The sequence below is a fragment of the Loxodonta africana genome, chromosome X, assembly GCF_030014295.1.
Source record: "Loxodonta africana isolate mLoxAfr1 chromosome X, mLoxAfr1.hap2, whole genome shotgun sequence".
Classification (NCBI taxonomy): domain Eukaryota; kingdom Metazoa; phylum Chordata; class Mammalia; order Proboscidea; family Elephantidae; genus Loxodonta; species Loxodonta africana.
In genome coordinates this window covers 55508361-55529122 of record NC_087369.1, presented here as the reverse complement: position 1 = coordinate 55529122, position 20762 = coordinate 55508361, and the positions used below count along the sequence as shown (strand labels likewise).

General features: G+C 39.3%; 1 protein-coding gene across 4 annotated transcripts in view; it reads right to left on the bottom strand.

The window, feature by feature from the left end:
• JADE3 (jade family PHD finger 3) overlaps window positions 1–20762 on the bottom strand; it is a 193229-nt gene that overhangs the window by 56049 nt on the left and 116418 nt on the right. For all 4 annotated transcript variants that reach the window (XM_023557923.2, XM_064278195.1, XM_064278193.1 and 1 more), the window contains one exon: window positions 5826–5983. In XM_023557923.2, the coding sequence (XP_023413691.1) occupies window positions 5826–5983 (158 nt within the window). The remainder of the gene's footprint in view (window positions 1–5825; window positions 5984–20762) is intronic.

The following is a 20762-nucleotide window of genomic DNA, read 5'->3' as shown; positions in this document are numbered from 1 at the left end:
GTGGTCCAAAGTATTTTTCTGTGGCGTTTGGCTAGAGTAGAGGGGCTATTATATAAAAGTTTTATGTCTTGCTAGGTTTCTCCTTACTTAGTCATTTGGATAGAGAGAAGAGGCTTTGCTTGGGTTTTTTTTTTTGTTTGTACTCATTGGTGCTTCCAGGTTGCCAACTCCTCCAGAACTAAGTCTGAGAGCAAAAGAAATCCCAGGGAACACATAGCTGTGTCGTTCCTCAGGTCTTGAGGTCCCTATTCATTCTGCCTTTTTCTCATGATCTACTGAAGTCTTATGTTTGCTTTATATAAAATGTCCAGGGTTTTTAGTTGTACTTAGTGGGAGCAATGGGGAAACGTAAATCTACCCCATCTTTCTGAAAGCAGAAGTCTGGTCAAGATTGCTGAATTTTAAAATGAAAGTATCAGAAAAAATACTACAAACAATTCTACACACATAAATTAAACAACTTAGATGAAACAAACCAATTCCTTAAAGCACAAACTACCAAATTCACCTAATATGAAATAGATACTTTAAATATTCTTGTAACTACTGTTGTTGTTAGTTGCCATCAAATTGATTTCGACTCATGGAAACCCCATGTATGCAGAATAGAACTGCTTCATAGGGTTTTCAAGGCTGTGACCTTTTGGAAGCAGATCACCAGGCCTATCTTCCAAGGCGCCTTTGTCTGGGTTTGAACTGCTAATCTTTTGGCTAGTAATCAAGTACTTAACTGTTTGCATCACCAGGAACTCCCTGTAACAATTAAAGAAATTAAATTTGTAGTTAAACCCCAAAAGAAGTATTGAGGTCCAGTGTTTCACTGAAAAGTTCTACCAAACATTTAAAGAAGAATTACTACCAATTCTACAGAATACCTTCCAAAAAATAGAAAAGGAGGGAACACTTCCAACTCATCTTTTAAATTCTTTTTTAAAAACTTTATTGTGTTTTGGGTGAAAGTTTACAGCGCTAATTTGTTTCCATTCAAAAATTTATACACAAATTGTTTTGTGATGATGGCTGCAATCCCCACAATGTGTACTCTCCCCCTTTCCCCTTCCACCCCGGGTTCTCCACATCCAATAAGGCAAGAAAATAAATAAAAGGTATACACATTAAAAAAAAAATAGGGAAGAGACATAAAGCTGTCCTTATCTGCAAATAACATGATGGTCTACATAGAAAATCACAAGGAATCACAAACAAACAGAACTGCCAGAACTAAATAACTGAGTTCAGCAAGGTTGCAGAAATACAAGATCGACATTAAAAAATCAATTAGATTTCTATGTACTAGCAATGAACCTGTGGAAACCAAAATTAACAACACAATACCATTAACGTTGCTCAAAAATTGATTGTAACACTTATACATATATCTAGCAAAACAAGTACAATACTTGTATGCTGAAAACTACAAGTACATTGGTAAGAAAAAAACAAAGCTCTAAATAAGTAGAGACGTACCATGTTCGTGGATTGGAAGACTTAACATAGTAAATGTGTCAATTCTCCCCAAAATGATCTATAGCTTTAATGCAATTCTTACGAAAACACCAGCAAGATTTTTGTAGTTACAGACAAGCTTGTTATAAAATTCATATGGAAAGGTAAAGGAACTAGAATAGCTACAGCAATTTTGAAAAAGAATAAAATGGAGGACTTACCCTACCCAAATTTGAACCTCAACCAAAACCTCACATCTTACACAAAAATTCAAAATGGGCCATGCATTTAAACGTAAAATTACAAAATTTTTAGAAGGAAATATAGGAGAAAACCTTTGGGACGTAGGGTTAGGTGAAGAGTTTGTAAACACGCCACTTAAAGCACGATCCAAAAGAAACAAAAACACAATGGAATACTATGCAATGATAAAGAACAACGATGAATCTGTGAAATACCTCATGACATGGATGAATCTGGAGGGCATTACGCTGAGTGAAATAAGTCAATCACAAAAGGACAAATACTGTATGAGACCACTATTATAAAAACTTAAGAAAATGTTTACACAAAGAGTCTTTGATGGTTACAAGGGAGGTAAAAACACTAAATATATAAGTGACAACTTTGGTGAAGGGTAAGACAGCACACAATACTGGGGAAGTTAGCATAACTTGACTAAGACAAAGTCATAGAAGCTTCACAGACATATCCAAATACCTTGAGAGACCAAGTTACTGGGCTGAGGGGTGGGGACCATGGTTTTGGGGAATATCCAGCTCAACTGGCACAACACAATTTATAAAGAAAATGTTCTGCATCCAACTGTGGTGAGTAGTGTCTGGGGTCTTGAAAGCCTGTGAATGGCCATCTAAGAAACGTGTACTGGTCCCATCCCATCTGGAGCAAAGGAGAATGAAGAAAACCAAAGACACAAGGGAAAGATTAGTCCAAAGGACTAAGAGACCACAACTACCGCAGCCTCCACCAGACTGAGTCCAGTCAACTAGATGGTGCCCGGCTACCACCATGAACTGCTCTGACAGGGATCACAATAGAGGGTCCTGGACAGAGTGGGAGAAAAATGTAGAACCAGATTCTAACTCACAAACTGACAGAGACTGGCGAAATCCCGAGAGTATGGCCCCTGGACACCCTTTTATAACTCACTACTAAAGTAACTCCTGAAGTACACCCTTCAGCCAAAGATTAGACAGGCCTATAAAACAAACAATAACACGTGAGGAACGTGCTTCGTAGTTAAACCATGTATACAAAATTAAATGGAAACAGAGCCCAAAAGCAAAGACTAGAACGCAGAAAGGGACAGGAAAACTGGATGAATGGAAATGAGGAACCTGGGGAGGAGAAGGGGAGAGTGTTGACACATCATGGGGTTGGCAACCAATGTCAAAAAACAATTTGTGTATTGTTTAATGAGAAACTAATTTGCTCTGTAAACTTTCACCTAAAGCACAATTAAAAAACAAAAACGAAAAAATCAATAAATTGAACTTCGTCAAAATTACAAACTTTGCTTTGTGAAAACCTATGTTGAGAGATGAAAAGGCAATCTACAGACAAGCAGGAGATATTTGCAAACCACATGACATATGTTAAATGGCCACAGTGCTCTGACCGTGCAAAGGTAGCATAATCATTTGTTCCTTAAATAGGGACTGGTATAACAGCCACACGAGGGTTTAACTGTCTCTTCTAATCAGTGAAATTGACCTCCCTGTGAAGAGGTGGAGATACATTCATAAGACGAGACGACCCTATGGAGCTTAAATTAATTCAACTATAACACTATAACCCCTACAAGGCATAACCTATTATTCTACTGAATTAACAGTTTTGGTTGGGGTGACCTTAGAGAATAAAAAAAATTACAAATCACTTATTGACCCAATTTTTGATCAACGGAACAAGTTACCCTAGGGATAAGAATGCAATCCTATTTTAGAGTCCTTATCAATAACTATTTTTTTTTTTATCAATAACTGGAAACCCTGGTGGCATTGTGGTTAAGAGCTATGGCTGCTAGCCAAAAGGCTGGCAGTTCAAATCCACCAGACACTCCTTGGAAACTCTATGGTGCAGTTCTACTCTGTACTATAGGGTCGCTATGAGTTGGAATTGACTTGACGGCAATGGGTTTGGTTTTAGTTTTATCGATAATAGTGTTTACGACCTCGATGTTGGATCAGGACATCCCAGTGGTGCAGCCGCTGTTAAAGGTTACTTTGTCCAATGATTAAAGTCCTATGTGATCTGAGTTCAGACCGGAGTAATCCAGCTCGGTTTCTATCTATAAACTATTTCTGCCAGTACAAAAGAATAAGAGAAACAGGGCCCACTTTTCTAGAGTGCCCTCGACTAAATTTATGAACTAATCTTAATTTAAATAAGTAACTCTACCCTGCGCAAGATCAGGGCTTGTTAAGATGGCAGAGCCCGGTAATTGTGTAAAACTTAAACCTTTATAACCAGAGGTTCAATTCCTCTTTTTAATAGTGTTCTTAATTTAACCCCTCTCATTAATCGTACCTATCCTCCTAACAGTAGCCTTTCTCACCCTGATTAAACGAAAAGTATTAGGATATATGCAACTTCACAAAGGTCCTAATATTACAGGACCATATGGTCTTCTTCAACCTATTGTGGATGCAGTCAAACTTTTTATTAAAGAACCACTATGACCCCTAACTTCCTAAAAACTAATATTTACCATTGCCTCCATTCTAGCCCTAACCCTAGCCCTGGCCATGTGAGTTCCTCTCCCATTGCCCTACCCACTAATTAACTTAAATCTAGGAATACTATTTATCCTTGCAATATCAAGTTTAGCTGTTTACTCCATCTTATGATCAGGCTGAGCATCAAATTCCAAATACACCTTAACTGGAGCCTAATGAGCAGGGTCAAACATATGTCCTTTGACTTGTTATCTCAAATATATCAAGAATTCTCAAAACGCAATAGTAAAGAAAACAAACAATTCAGTAAGAAAACAGACAAAAGACATGAACAGACATCTCGGCAAAGATGGTATTTGGATGGCAAGTAGGAAAGCTCTATCCAAAAAAACCTAAAGGCTAGGTCCTAAGTAAAGGGCCAGTCTGGGAGTAACTTCACACCATGGACCTAAATCTAAATAAATAAGCTTGAATTTATACAGTACCTAAAAATATTAACTGAGCTCATTTAATTTTGGAAATTTGACCAATGACATAAAATCTATTTCTTCATCAATGTTCCAATGTCATTTCCAATCACAAAGATTTAACTTTTAAGATAATCTACAAAATCTAGAAAGTAAAAATCACAAGATATAGTTTGACCCCTGCAAAATGATGACAGTCAAGGGTAGCTAAAATGAGCACTTGCAGTTGAGGAGACTAGGTATTCCAAACATAAAGTTTTAATGCTAAATCACTGAGCCTCCAACATGGTTGATCCATAAAAAAAGTCAAAAGGGAAATCCAAGCAGCTTGACAAAAGTATGAAGATTTCTAATAAATTTGGAAAATAAGATAAAAATATTCCACAGCAATTGTTCACAAAGTGTTAACCCTGGACTAAAAGCACCTGCATCATGTAGAACTTGCTCAAACCAAGCCAAACCAAACCAAACCCATTGCCATTGGTGACACAGTGGTTAAGCACTCAGCTGCTAACCGAAAGGTCAGCAGTTCAAACCCACCAGCTGCTCCACAGGAGAAAAATGTAGCAATCTGCTTCCGTAAAAAGGTGTACAGCCTTGGAAACCCTATGGGGCAGTTCTACTCTGTCCTATAGCGTTGCTATGAGTCAGAATTGATTCGACAGCAACGGGTTCGGTTTGGTTTGGGCAAGTTCCTACATGATGCTGATGCTACTAGTTCAGGCATTTTATTTCATGTCAGATTTGTGTTTGGAATACCTAGTGTCCTCAGCCCCAGTACTCACTGCAGCTACCCTTGGCTATCATTTTAAGTGTCTTCTACCCTAGGGGGCTCATCCTCCAGCAATATATCGTACAATATTCTGTTGTGATCTATAGGGTTTTCCATTGGCTAATTTTTGGAAGTAGACTGCCAGGCCTTTCTTCTTAGTCTTAGTCTGGAAGTTCCACTGAAACCTTTCCACCATGGTATTTGAAATGCTGGTGGCATAGCTTCCAACATCAAAGTAACACAAGCAACCAAAGTATGACAAACTTATAGATGGGCGGTGGAATCCTAGCCTGGCGTAATTTGCCACTGGTCTGAGTGAACACGGTATGTGACTTTATATTCTAAATGTATAATTAAGCACTCAAAACTTCTTCCCAAGCAGCACACAGATTACCACGAGAGCATTCATTTCCTAAGTCAAAGGTGCAAGCATGCAAATACCTGAGGGAAGGCTGTGGAATAGTGTCTGGACTGGCTGGTACCTGGACTCCCTTTTCCCATTCTTCCTTCCATGTATCCGCAAAGAGGTAATAGTTGTCAGGGTTAATGTGGTGAGAATCTGGAATTTTCATGGCACTGATGAGGTCCTTCCGGAATACCTGGGAAGATATTGCATACACCTTGAGAAGACTATCACTATGGAACTAACACTACTTAATGTTCTCCTTTTAAAAAGACCACCCCCACCCATTTTCTACTACCAGCAAGAGAAACATCTTTTACTTCATGAACAGTCAGATCAACTCTTTGGAAAGGGTTTGTAGTAGTGACAGGGAAGCCAGCTCATTCTGCATTTAATAAAGTGTAAATGGGTCCTTCCCAAATTATTTTCTTGGGCTCCTTGAATTTAAATCAACAATACAGGCTACTCTAAAGTTTGCATAAAACAAATAATCCTTAACTCTATTAAATTAAGAAGTATCCACTCATAACTTATAACTGTTTATTTAGCCATCACATTATTTTTTAATTGATTAGAAAAAATTTTAGACTCACAGAAAAGTTACAAAAATAGTACAGAGTTCTCATATAGCCTGCATTTAGTTTCTTCGAGTGTTAACATCTTATATACCAGAGTACAATGGTCTAAACTAGGACATTAACATTGCTATAATACTATTAACTAATCCACAGACCTTATTCAAATTATACCAGTTTTCCACCTAATGTCCTTTTTCTATTCCAGAATTCAATCTAGGATCCTATGTTGCATATTGTTGTCATGACCCCTTAGTATCGTCTAATCTGTGAAACTTTGTCAATATTCCTTTGTCTTTCATGACAGGGTTTTATGTATTGACACATTTTAAAAATTTTTGTTGTGGTAACAGATATATAACACCACATTTGCCACTTCAACCATTGTTACATGTGCAATTCAGTGACAATAATTACATTCACCATGTTTTGCAACCATCACCACTGTAAGTTTCCAAAATTTTCCATTACCCTTAACAGAAACTCAGTGTCCCTTAAGCAATAACTTTCCCTTTCCCCTCTCACCCACTCCTGGTGATCACTTTAATCCTGGTAAAAACTTTAGTCCCTATGCACTTGCCTATTCTAGATATTTCATATAAGTGGGATCATGCAATATTTGTCCTTTTATGTCTGACTTATTTTATTCAGCATAATGTTTTCAAGGACTTTAATACTTTGATGAGTAGTGATCAGGTATTTTGTAGAATGTCCCTCCAATTTGGGTTTGTATGTTTTCCCATGAATGGATTAAGCTGGTGCATTTTGGCAAGAATACTATACAAGTAATGCTGTAGCCTTCTCATTCCATCATATCAGGGGATATATGATACTGATGTGTCTTATTACTGGTGATGTTAAACTCCATCACTTGGTTAAAGTAGTGTCTTGCTGGGTTTCCCTACTTTTCTGTTACTGTATTTCCCTTTGCAATTAACAAACATCTTGGGGGAGATACTTAGAGAACTACAAAACAATTATGATTCTCCTTAAACTGTTGTAGATTAATGTTAGCATCCATTGCTGGATATGCAACAATTATTACTGTGATGTTCTAATGGTGATTTTCTATTTTCCTTATTCCTTCTACAATTTATATGTTAACTTCATATCCTGTTACCTTACAGAATTCTTTTATTGCTTGAGTTAGTTTTATCATTGATTCACTATGGTTTTTTAGATATACTACCATATAATCTGCAAATTAAAATTAAAACAAGTCCATGAGAACCAAAATACAACCTTGACTACATTCCGCCGGAATTTGGAGATCATCTCAAGAACAGATTTGATATGCTGAACACTAATGACCAAAGATCAGGCCCGTTGTTGGATGACATCAAGGATATCATACATAAAAAAAGTAAAAGGTCATTAAAAAGATAGGAAAGAAAGAAAAGACCAAAATGGGCCTTTACACAAACAGATACATGCACACCCATGTTCACTGCAGCACTGTTTACAATAGCAAAAAGACGGAAGCAACCAAGGTGCCCATGAACGGATGAATGGATAAATAGATTATGGTATATTCACACAATGGAATACTACACATCGATAAACAACAATGATGAATCTGTCAGACATTTCATAACATGGAGGAATCTGGAAGGCATTATGCTGAGTGAAATTAGTTGGCAGAGGACAAATATTGTATGAGACCACTATTATAAGAACTCGAGAAATAGTTTAAACACAGAAGAAAATATTCTTTGATGGTTATGAGATGGGGGAGGGAGGGAGAGGAGTATTCACTAATGAGATAGTGGACAAGAACTATTCAAGGTGAAGGGAAAGACAAAACACAATACAGCACAACTGGACTAAACCAAAAGCAAAGCACTTTCCTGAATTAACTGAACACTTCAAAGGCCAGCATGGCAGGGGTGGGGGTTTGGGGACGATGGTTTCAGGGGACATCTAGGTCAACTGGCATAATAAAATCTATTTGTTTGCATCCCGCTTTGGAGAGTGGCGTCTGGGGTCCTAAATGCTAGCAAGCGGCCATCTAAGATGCATCAATTGGTCTCAACCCACCTGGAACAAAGGAGAATGAAGAACATCAAAGACACAAGGTATTTATGAGCCCAAGAGACAGAAAGGGCCACATAAATCAGAGACTACATCATCCTGAGACCAGAAGAACTAGATGGTGCCCGGCTACAACTGATGACTACCCTGACAGGGAACACAACAGAGAATCCCTGAGGGTGCGGGAGAGCAGTAGGATGCAGACCTCAAATTCTCATAAAAAGGCCAGACTTAATGGTCTCACTGAGACTGGAAGGACCCTGGAGGTCATGGTCCCCAGACCTTCTGTTAGCCCAAGACAGAAACCATTCCCAAAGCCAACTCTTCAGACAGGGATTGGACTGGACTATAAAATAGAAAATGATACTGGTGAGGAGTGAGCTTCTTGGATTAAGGAGACACATGAGACTATGTGGGCAGCTCCTGTCTGGAGCGGAGATGAAAGGGCAGAGGGGGTCAGATGCTGGCCGAACGGACAGGAAAACAGAGAGTGGAGAGAAGGAGTGTGCTGTCTCATTAGGGGGAGAGCAACGAGGAGTATATAGCAAGGTGTATATAAATGTTAGTATGAGAGACTGATCTGATTTGTAAACTTTCACTTAAAGCACAATAAAAAAAATCATTAAAAGCCAAAAGAAAAAAAAAAGACCAAAATTGATGTCAGTAGAGACTCTGAAAGTTGCTCTTGAACGTAGACTTGTTAAAGTGAACAGAAGATATGATGAAGTAAAAGAGTTGAACAAAAGATTTCAAAGGGTGGCTCAAGAAGACAAAGTAAAGCACTATAATGAAATGTGCAAAGACCTGGAGTTAGAAAACCAAAAGGGAAGAACACCCTTGGCAATTCTTAAGCTGAAAGAACTGAAGAAAAAATTTAAGACTTGAGTTGCAATTTTAAAGGATTCTACAGTGAGAATATTGAACGACACAGGAAGCATCAAAAGAACATGGAAAGGATACAAAGAGTCACTGCACCAAAAAGAATTGGTCGATGTTCAACCATTTAAAGAGGTAGCATATGACCAAGAATCGATGGTACTGAAGGAAGAAGTCCAAGCTGCACTGAAGGCACTGGCGAAAAACAAGTCTCCAGGAATGTACAAAATACCAACTGAGATGTTTCAACAAATGAATCCAGCACTGGAGGAGCTCACTTGTCAATGGCAAGAAATTTGGAAGACAGCTACCTGGCCAACCGACTGGAAGAGATCTATATTTGTGCCCATTCCAAAGAAAGGTGATCCAACAGAATGTGGAAATTATCAGATATCATTAATAGCAAGTGCAAGTAAAATTTTGCTAAAGATAATTCATAAACAGTTGCAGCAGTACATTGACAGGGAACCACGAGAAACTCAAGCAAGATTCAGAAGAGGACATGGAACAAGGGAATATCATTGCTGGTGTCAGATGGATCCTGGCTGAAAGCAGAGAATACCAGAAAGATGGTTACCTGTGTTTTATTGGGTATGCAAAGGCATTTGACTGGGTGGATAACAAATTATGGGTAACATTGCGAAGAATGGGAATTCCAGAACAGTTAATTAAAACTGTGCTCATGAGGAACCTGTAGTTAGACCAAGACGCAGTCATTCGAACAGAACAAGGGGACACTCTGTGGTTTAAAGTCAAGAAAGGTGTGCTTCAGGGTTGTATCCTTTCACCATACTTAATCGATCTGTATGCTGAGCAAATAATCTGAGAAGCTGGACTATATGAAGAACAAGGCATCAGGATTGGAGGAAGACCCGTTAACAACCTGTGATATGCAGATGACACAATCTTGCTTGCTGAAAGCTAAGACTTGAAGCAGTTACTGATGAAGATCAAAGACCACAGGCTTTAGTATTGATTACACCTCCACATAAAGAAAACAAAAATCCTCACAACCGGACCAATAAGCAACATCATGATAAATGGAGAACATACTAAAGTTGTCAAGGATTTCATTTTACTTGGATCCACAATCAACACCCATGGAAGCAGCCGTCAAGAAATCAAATGACGCATTGCATTGGGCAAATCTGCTGCAGAAGACCTCTTTAAAGTGTTAAAAAGCAGAGATGTCATTTTAAGGACTAAGGTGCGCCTGATCTAAGACATGGTGTTTTCAATCACCTCATATTCATTGAAGGCTGAACAATGAATAAGGAAGATCAAAGAAGAATTGATGATGCCTTTGAATTACGGTGTTGTGGAAGAATACTGAATATACCGTGGACTACCAGAAGAAGGAATGAATTTGACTTGGAAGAAGTATAGCCAGAGCATTCCTTGGAAGTGAGGACAGCAAGAGCTCCTCTCAAGTACTATGGACATATTACGAGGAGGTAATATGCATGTAGAGGGTCAGTGAAAAAGAGGAAGACCCTCAACGAGATGGACTGACACAGTGGCTGCAACAATGGGCTCAAGCATAACAATGATTGTGACAATGGCGCAGGACCTGGCGGTGTTTCATTCTATTGTGCATATGGTTGCTATGAGTCAAAATCTAACAACGGCAACATAGTAGTTCTTTTATTTTTTTGAGAAACCACCACACTGTTTTCCACAATGGCTGTACCATTTTGCATTCCCATCAGCAATGGATAAAGGTTCCAATTTGCCCATATCCTTGCCAACATTTCTTATTTCCCATTTTTTTCCTTAGTCATTCTAGTGGAAATGAAATGGTAACTCATTGTGGTTTTGATTTGCATACCTCTGATGAGTAATGAAGGAGCGCGGGTGGCACGGTAGTTAAAGTGCTTGGCTGCTAACCATAAGCTCAAAGGTTATAATCCACCAGCCATCCAGTGGGAGAAAGATGTGGTAGCCTGCTTCCATGAGGATTTACAGCCTTGGAAGCACTATAGGGCAGTCCCACTTTGTCCTATAGGATCATTGAGTCAGAGCCCACTCAGTGGCAGTAGGCTTGGCTTGGGTGAATGGCTAATGATACTGAGCATCTTTTCATGTTTGGTGGCTATTTGGATATCCTCTATGGTGAAATACCTATTTGAGTCCTTTCCCCATTTTAGGATCGGGTTGTCTTTTTGTTGTTAAGTAGTCAAAGTTTTATATACATATTTTGGCTTATTAGATTCTTACTGGATACATGGCTTACAAAGGTATTCTCCCAATTGGTAGCTTGTCTTTTTACTTTTTTTGGCAAAGTCTTTCGATGAACAAATGCATTTAATTATTTTTTAAAATTAATTTTTATTAAGCTTCAAGTGAACATTTACCATTCCAATCAGTCTGTCACATGTAGGTTTACATACATCTTACTCCCTTCTCCCACTTGCTCTCCCCCATTGAGTCAGCCCTTTCAGTCTCTCGTTTCGTGCCAATTTTGCCATCTTTCCTCTCTATCTTCCCATCCCCCCTCAAGAGTTGCCAACACACTCTCCAGTGTCCACCTGATTTAATTAGCTCACTCTTCATCAGTATCTCTCTCCCCCCCACTGACCAGTCCTTTTCATGCATGATGAGTTGTCTTCGGGGATGGTTCCTGTCCTGTGCCATCAGAAGTTCTGGGGAGCATTGTCTCTGGGATTCCTCTAGCCGCAGTCATACCATTAGGTATGGTGGGGTCTGTATCCCATTGGTCTCCTGCTCCCTCAGGAGTTGTCTGTTGTGCTCCCTGACAGGGCAGACATCGATTGTGGCCGGGCATCAACTAGTTCTTCTGGTCTCAGGATAATGTAGGTTTCTGGTTCATGTGGCCCTTTCTGTCTCTTGGGTTCTTAGTTGTTGTGTGACCTTGGTGTTCTTCCTTTGCCTTTGCTCCAGGTGGGTTGAGACCAATTGCTGTATCTTAGATGGCCGCTTGTTGGCATTTAGGACCCCAGGCGCCACAATTCAAAGTGGGATGCAGAATGTTTTCATAATAGAATTATTTTGCCAATTGACTTAGAAGTCCCCTCAAACCAAGTTCCCCAGACCCCAGCCCCTGCTCCGCTGACCTTTGAAGTTTTCACTTTATCCCAGAAACCTCTTTGCTTTTAGTCCAGTCCAATTAGGCTGACCTTCCGCATTTAATTTTTATGAGGTCTCATTTATTCATTTTGTCTTTTGCTGTTTGTGTTTTTGTTATTATATTAGATAATCCATTGTTAAAGCAGTGATGCAAACAGAGGCTTATACACCAATGTTCACTGCAGCACCATTTACAACAGCCAAAAGGTGGAAATAACCTAAATGCCCATCAACAAGTGAATGGATAAAGAAAATGTGGTACATACATACAATGGACTATTACTCAGGCAGAAAGAGAAATGAAGTCCTGATACATGCTACAACATGGATGGTACTTGAAGGCATTATGCTGAGCAAAACAAGTCGATCATAAAAGGGCAAATACTGTATGACCTCACTTACATAAAAAGATGAGGAAAGGTACAGAGACCAAAGTTTAAGTGGTTGCCAGGGGTGGGAGGGAGGATTATTGCTTATGGGGCACTCAGTTTCAGTTTACAGTGATGGAAAAATCACACTGATTAAGGTTAAGGGTCACACAGTCAACTAATGGTCAGTAAGTTGTATACCTGTAAAAAATTGAATTGGCAAATGTTGTGTAATAGATATACTTAAACAATAACAAAAGAGCAGAAGCTGAGGCTGCTTATGTACAACCAAACATCTCACGGGATTTGGTTCCTTGATTTGGAGGTTTAGGGTCATAGTTGACTGGGACATCCCAGTTAACTGGCCTAATAATGTGTTCACTGCTTCTGTTCTACCTCCCAGTTTGCTGTCTAGTGCCTGGGGTCTTAAAAACTTGCAAGCAGCCATCTAAGGCACAACTATTGGTCTATATTCACCTGGAGCAACAGGACAGTCAGGAAAATGACGAGGAAATGGAATGTAGGTCTAATTGCCTAAGTGAACAACTGCTTCCTTTGCCATGAGACCAGAAGAACAAGATGGTGCCCAGCAGCTACCATTCCTGAAAGTTTTGATAAAAGGTTCTATAGAAGAATCCTGATCAAAAGGGGGAAAATGTAGAACAGAATTTTAAATTGTCATGGAATCCAAACTTTATGGAGCCACTGAGGCTGGATGAACCTCTGAAACTATTACCCTGAAGATAATCTTTAAACCTTAAACCAAAATATCCCATGAAGTCTTCTTAAAACCAAACAATAGTTTAACTATTAAGGAAAGTCTGCCTTTAGCACTGTGCTTTTTTAAAAATAATTTTTATTGTGCTTTAAGTTTACAAATCAAGTCAGTCTCTCACACAAAAACCCATATACACCTTGCTACACACTCCCAATTACTCTCCCCCTAATGAGACAGCCCGCTCTCTCCCTCCACTCTCTCCTTTCGAGTCCTTTTCTTCTAACCCCCTCCGCTCGCTCATCTCCCCTCCAGGCAGGAGATGCCAACATAGTCTCAAGTGTCCACCTGATCCAAGAAGCTCACTCCTCACCAGCATCCCTCTCCAATCTATTGTCCAGTCCAATCCACATTGAAGAGTTGGCTTTGGGAATGGTTCCTGTCCTGAGGCAACAGAAGGTCTGGGGGCCATGATCACCGGGGTCCTTCCAGTCTCAGTCAGACCATTAAGTCTGGTCTTATGAGAATTTGGGGTCTGCATCCCACTGCTCTCCAGCTCCCTCAGGGGTTCTCTGTTGTGTTCCCTATCAGGGAAGTCATCGGTTGTAGCCAGGCGCCATCTAGTTCTTCTGGTTTCAGGATGATGGAGTCGCTGGTTCATGTAGCCCTTTCTGTCTCTTGGGCTAGTAATCGCCTTGTGTCCTTGGTGTTCTTCATTCTCCTTTGATCCAGGTGGGTTGAGACCAATTGATGTATCTTAGATGGCTGCTTGCTAGTGTTTAAGACCCCAGACGCCACTCTTCAAAGTGGAATGCAGAATGTTTTCTTAATAGATTTTTTTATGCCAATTGACTTAGATGTCCCCTGAAACCATGGTCCCCAGACCCCTTCCCCTGCTACGCTGGCCTTTGAAACATTCAGTTTATTCAGGAAACTTCTTTGCTTTTGGTTTAGTCCAATTGTGCTGACCTCCCCTGTATTGTGTGCTGTCTTTCCCTTCACCTAAAGTAGTTCTTATCTACTATCTAATTAGTGAATACCCCCTCCCACCCTCCCTCGCTCCCCACTCTCGTACCACAAAAGAATGTTTTCTTTCTCAGTTTAAACTATTTCTCAAGTTCTTATAATAGTGGTCTTATCTAATATTTGTCCTTTTGCAACTGACTAATTTCACTCAGCATAATGCCTTCCAGGTTCCTCCATGTTACGAAACGTTTCACAGATTCCTCACTGTTCTTTATCGATGTGTAGTATTGCATTGTGTGAATATACCATAAATTATTTATCCATTCATCCGTTGATGGGCACCTTGGTTGCTTCCATGTTTTTGCTATTGTAAACAGTACTGTGCTCTTTTAAAGAACTATATATACGGGATCAAACTCATAACAGCAACTCAAAAGAATAGACAGGAAACTTAGGGGGGAGTGAGTTTATGTTAATGGAAGAGGAACATCTCAGAAAAGGAGGGGGAGAATGGCTGCACAACTTGAAGAATGTAATCAATGTCACTGAATTGTATTGGTGTATGTTCAGCTGTATGTAGTCTCAACAACCCATTCAAAAAAAAAGTTGCTGTTGAGTAGATTCTGACTCATAGCAACCTCTAGGACAGAGCAGAACTGCCCCATAGGGTTTCCAAGGCTATAAATCTTTACAGAAGCAGGCTGCTACACCTCTCTCCTGCGGAGTGTCTGGTGGGTTTGATCAGCCGACCTTTTGGTTAGCAGCCAAGCTCTTAATCACTGCACTACCAGGGCTCCTTATTCTCAACAACAATAAAAACAAATTATTAAAAAGAAAGAGTAGGAATACATGGAAGGTCAGCTCAACTGGACTGGACCAAAAGCAAAGAAGTTTCTGGGATAAACTGAATGCTTCAAAGGTCAGTGGAGCAAGGGCAGGGGTTTGGGGGCCATGGTCTAAGGGGACTTCTAAGTCAATTGGCAAAATAATTCTATTATGAAAACATTCTGCATCCCACTTTGAAATGTGGCGTCTGGGGTCTTAAATGCCAACAAGCGGACATCTAAGATGCATCAATTGGTCTCAACCCACCTGGATCAAAGGAGAATGAAGAACACCAAGGTCACACGATAACTAAGAGCCCAAGAGACAGAAAGGGCCACATGAACCAGAGACCTACATCATTCTGAGACCAGAACTAGTTGGTGCCCGGCCACAACCGATGACTGCCCTGACAGGGAGCACAACAGAGAACCCCTGAGGGAGCAGGAGATCAGTGGGATGCAGACCCCAAATTCTCATAAAAAGACCATACTTAGTGGTCTGACTGAGACTAGAGGAATCCTGGCGGTCATGGTCCCCAAACCTTCTGTTGGCCCAGGACAGGAACCATGCCTGAAGACAACTCATCAGACATGGAAGGGACTGGACAGTGGGTAGGAGAGAGATGCCGATGAAGAGTGAGCTATTTGTATCAGGTGGACACTTGAGACTGTGTTGGCATCTCCTGTCTGGAGGGGGGATGGGAGGATAGAGAGAGTTGGAAGCTGGCAAAATTGTCACGAAAGGAGAGACTGGAAGGGCTGACTCATTAGGTGGAGAGCAAATGGGAGTACGGAGTAAGGTGTATATAAACTTATATGCGACAGTTTGACTTGATTTGTAAACGTTCACTTGAAGCTCAATAAAAGTTAATAAAAAAAAAGAAAGAGTAGGTTTAACAACGTTTGCCTCCTTCTTCTCATCAGATAACTTATGATATGAAGTAACCATCTGAGATGTAGTTTCTTTTGTCATTAAAAAAATAATAGATTGTAATTTCGGTTTGTACTTCCCCTTTTCAACCAAGAATTGTTAAACAGAAGGTTTTTCAATTTCTAAGTGAAAGGGCTTGTTTTTCTGATTTTACTGCATTGTCTATAATGTTTCTACTCAATGGAAATTATTGATATTTTCTTTGTGATTTAATATATGATTAAATTTTGTGACTGTACCATCAGTGTTGAGCAAAGGGTATATTCTCTATTATCAAGGTAGAGTTTTTGACATATATTCATCAGATCTACTTTACTGTTTATGTTGTTTAGATCTTCCGTCTCATTTATCTTTTGTTCACTTAATCTGATACCGAGAGAGATGTTTTAAAGTCTCTTATGATTAGCGTGTTTCTATCTATGTTTTTCTTGCATCTCCTATAGTTTTTGCTTTATAAAGGTGATTCTTTGTTATTTGGTACATAAATATTCAAAGTATTGTATCTTTATGGTGAATTATAGCTTTTAGCATTAAAAAGTCTCTTTGTCTTTGGGATTGAATTTTGTCTGATATCAGGATCACTACCCCTGCTATTTCTGTTTCCATTTGCCTTGTATACCTTTGTGCCTCTCTTCATTGTACCCTTTCTGAATAGGTATTTTAGGTGTGCTCTTGCATACAGCATATAGTTGGGTCTCATTTTGTGAGCCAAAATGAAAATATTTTAATAGATGTTAAGTCCTTTCATATTTATTGGTACAACTCATATGTTTGATCTTAATTATATTTTTAATTACTTGTATTATATTTCCAATGCTTCTTTCTCTACCAGATATATATTCTTTGTTTTTATTTATAAAGAAAAATATTTTTTTGGTATTAAGGAAAATTTGTATTTTTATTATAGCTGTTATATTTGTACTCAGAACTTTTAAAAATGTCCTCAGTCTCATTTTCCTATTTCATCTTTTACTACTTGGTTTGTCTGCTTTTACTGATATCAATGAATTCCTCAGCAGTGAGGAGGTCAGGGATGATATGCCTACTGTGGCATTCAAGAGGCTCCCAGTATGAGCTCTAACCCCACCCTTGACAAGGAAGCCCTAAAACCCAAAAAACCCAGTGCTGTCTGTCGAGTCGGTTCCGACTCATAGCGACCCTATAGGACAGAGTAGAACTGCCCCCATAAAGTTTCCAAGGAGCGCCCGGTGGATTCAAACTGCTGACCCTTTGGTTAGCAGCTGTAGCACTTAACCACTATGCCATCAGGGTTTCCAAGGAAGCCCTAGACGTGTGAAAAGTTCAAAGGTAGGGAAGAGATTCCCCATAGCCCACTTTCTGCATCTGAAGCCCCATTAAGTACTGCCAATATAGGAACGAGGAATTCATCTAAAGTCTGAGGCCCTGTTTTCCTCTGGTTCAAAGGGCGCCTGAGTGACTAAGGGGCACAGGAATGTGCTCACCAGCCTGGAAATATGACTAAAATGGTTGTGGCAGCCTCAGCTTTTGTGATTCTGCCTTTGCAACAATATAAAAAAGGATACCAAGTAAAACTGGCAACGATTTCAGTGATGAGAGCCCAGTTAACATCTAAGTAATGAGGGAGTTCAATTTCACGTAAAGTCACACATACATTAGTCTATACCTCACTAACCTGTACTTCTGAAAAAAATCAACCAGCCACTTGCAGGTTAGATAAATGCGTTCACATTTCTGGAAGATCAAAAGAAGAGATGCTATCAAACAAACATTTTAGCCTTTAATGCTCATAAAAGATTCTCTGAGGGAAAACAATGTCGAAGTTCTGTATAACATGAAAGTAGAGGCACAGAGCATGATCTAATAAAACAATTCTCAGTGGGTCTAGTTCTATTTAAACTGACAACATTTCAGAGTATAGGACTGAACAATCATGTAATCAAATGATGCCATTTAAATTAAATAAGGGCTCATTCCATTAGCTACTCTGCAGGAACAACTCTGCCACTGACTGTTGGTTTCACAAAGGGAGGATTTAGAATTAATAATATGACCTGAGCAAAGTAGAGAAGGAAACAAGCTGGTGCCCAGGTGGCAACAAAATGAACTTCCTACCAAGAATACTGACCAATTAATGTTAATTGAGTGCTGCACAGGGAGGGAGCTAAGCCTACAAGAAACAAAAATTGGTGGTTTATTAATTAATGTTTTATATAAGGGATACAGATATATGCAAGCTCAGTGTCCTAGGTGGCTACCAGGAAGCACCTGAATCACCATTTTGCAGATATCTTTAATGAGACAGTGGTTAAAAGTTGTGGTGGACATTTAAAATTGTGCTAAATTACTGTCTTTGGGAAAAGACAGTACTGTGGGATCTGGAAAGAATAATAGAGTCACGTACTTTTCAACCTCCAAAAACATTTCATTATTTTCCAAGTGATGGGCTCATTACAAAATACAAGATATTGAAAAATTGTTAACATGTTTAAAAAAAATCAACTAATGTGGTAGGCATTACAAGGGAGCATAACAGCAAGAAAAATTGAAATTTAGGTCCATACTTTTCACAAAATAAATTAATTGACTGCAGAATCAAGTGTTGGGCTTAATAACGCCATACCTTCCAATCACAGAGTGTAAGCGGATAATGTCTTATGTCTTCACAGCTGACATAACTGCTTATGAAAATCTCTGCACAGTTTCCTAAGTATCCTGGAAACATTACAGTAGATTGAACGGTGGACCTGCAAAAGATATGTCCATGTCCTAATTCCTGTAATCTTTATTTGGAAAAAGGATCTTTACAGATGTAATTAAGTTAAGGATTTTGAGATGAAGAGACCATCCTGCATTATCCAGGTGAGCCCTAAATTCAATGATCGGTGTCCCTATAAGAGCAAGGCAGAAGAAGATTTGAGACAGAAGAAGTGACAATGTGACCATGGAGGTAGAGACTGGAGTGTGTGGCCACAAGTCAAAGAGCACTGACAGCCACTAGAAGCTCGAAGAGGCAAAGAATGGAATCTTCCCTAGAGACTCTGGAGAGAGGGCAGTCCTGCCAATACCTTGATTTCAGACTTCTGGCTTTTACAACTGTGAGAGAACAAATTTTAGTTTCAAGCTATCCAGTTTGTGGTGATTTGTTATGGCAGCCTTAAGAAACTAATATACATATGTACTTAACAGTAGACTAACTTGAAGACTCTAGACAAAGAGAATATAAAAGCAGAGGCCAATGAAACCTGGTGCTTGTCCATGGCTTCAGGAATACCAAACCTCTAGGGAGCAGGCACTCTGTGAAGTCTGTGAAATCACAGGCTGCAGGAATACCAACCAACTCCCACCTATTTTTCTTAAGCAAATGAAACCCAAATCTAATGACTATAATAATTTTTCCTTCCCCTTTAAAAAAAAAGGCAGATTTTTAAATCTGATTTCAATTGTACAAGCTAGCCAGCTTAAGGAGTCCCTGTGTGGTGCAAAAGGTAAAGCACTAGACTAATAACCGAAAGGTTGGTAGTTCAAATCCACCCAGAGGCACCTTGGAATTAAGGCCTGGTTATCTGCTTCTGAAAACCCTACGGAGCAGTTGTACTCTGCACATATGGGGTCGCCACGAGTCAGAATCAACTCAATGGCAACTAGCAACAACCAAACCAAACCAAACCCAGTGCCGTCGAGTCGATTCTGACTCATAGAGACCCTATAAGACAGAGTAGAACTGCCCCATGGAGTTTCCAAGGAGTGCCTGGCGGATTCGAACTGCCGACCCTTTGGTTAGCAGCTGTAGCACTTAACCACTACGCCACCAGGGTTTCCCTAGCAACAGCAGCAGCCAGCTTAAACAGCATCAGATCCAAGTTTTCTAGATAAGCATTTTTACTTACGACAGAGCGCAAGAGTATGCCTTATCTTGTCACAGAAGTCAAATACCTCAAGTATGAGGGAGAATGTAAAATGCTGTAGAGGGGACAGGAATGTAAGTTCAGTTCTCAGGCAAATATCTGCAAAGTGTTATGGAATATATTTACCAGACTGGTCTTATGAGTCTACTTCTGATAAGAAAAGGATTTTTTTTTTAGGTTTTAAAATTGAATTCAGGCAAACAAAATGCTTATGGTATATCCTGGTAAGGGGTGTGAATTTTATATATATATATATATATATATATATATGGTGGCATACACATACACACAAATTTGTATATATTTTCACAAAGAAACAATAAAAGGACGAATCAGAAACTTAAAAAAAAAAGGTTAACTCTGGAAAATGGTAAAGAGGGGAGAGGGATGAAAGCTGGATATCTCTGAATGTATTTTATAGTTTTGGTGAACCAGGCAAATGTTTTATACAGTTACAAAAGAAATTAAATTTTAAAGAAAGGAATATGGGTTCAGGGACAGACTACCTGGGTTGTTTTGACAAGTTAACTAAATTCTCTGTGTCTCAGTTTCCTTGTCTGTAAAATGGGGATGATAATAACAACAATTACCACATAGGGGTTGTTGTAATAAACAGGTAAACTTATATAAAAGACTTAGCAAGGTACTGGGCAGACAGTAATTGCTAAATGTTAGCTGCATTTATTATTATTATTTTTAATCATCATCATAGTCT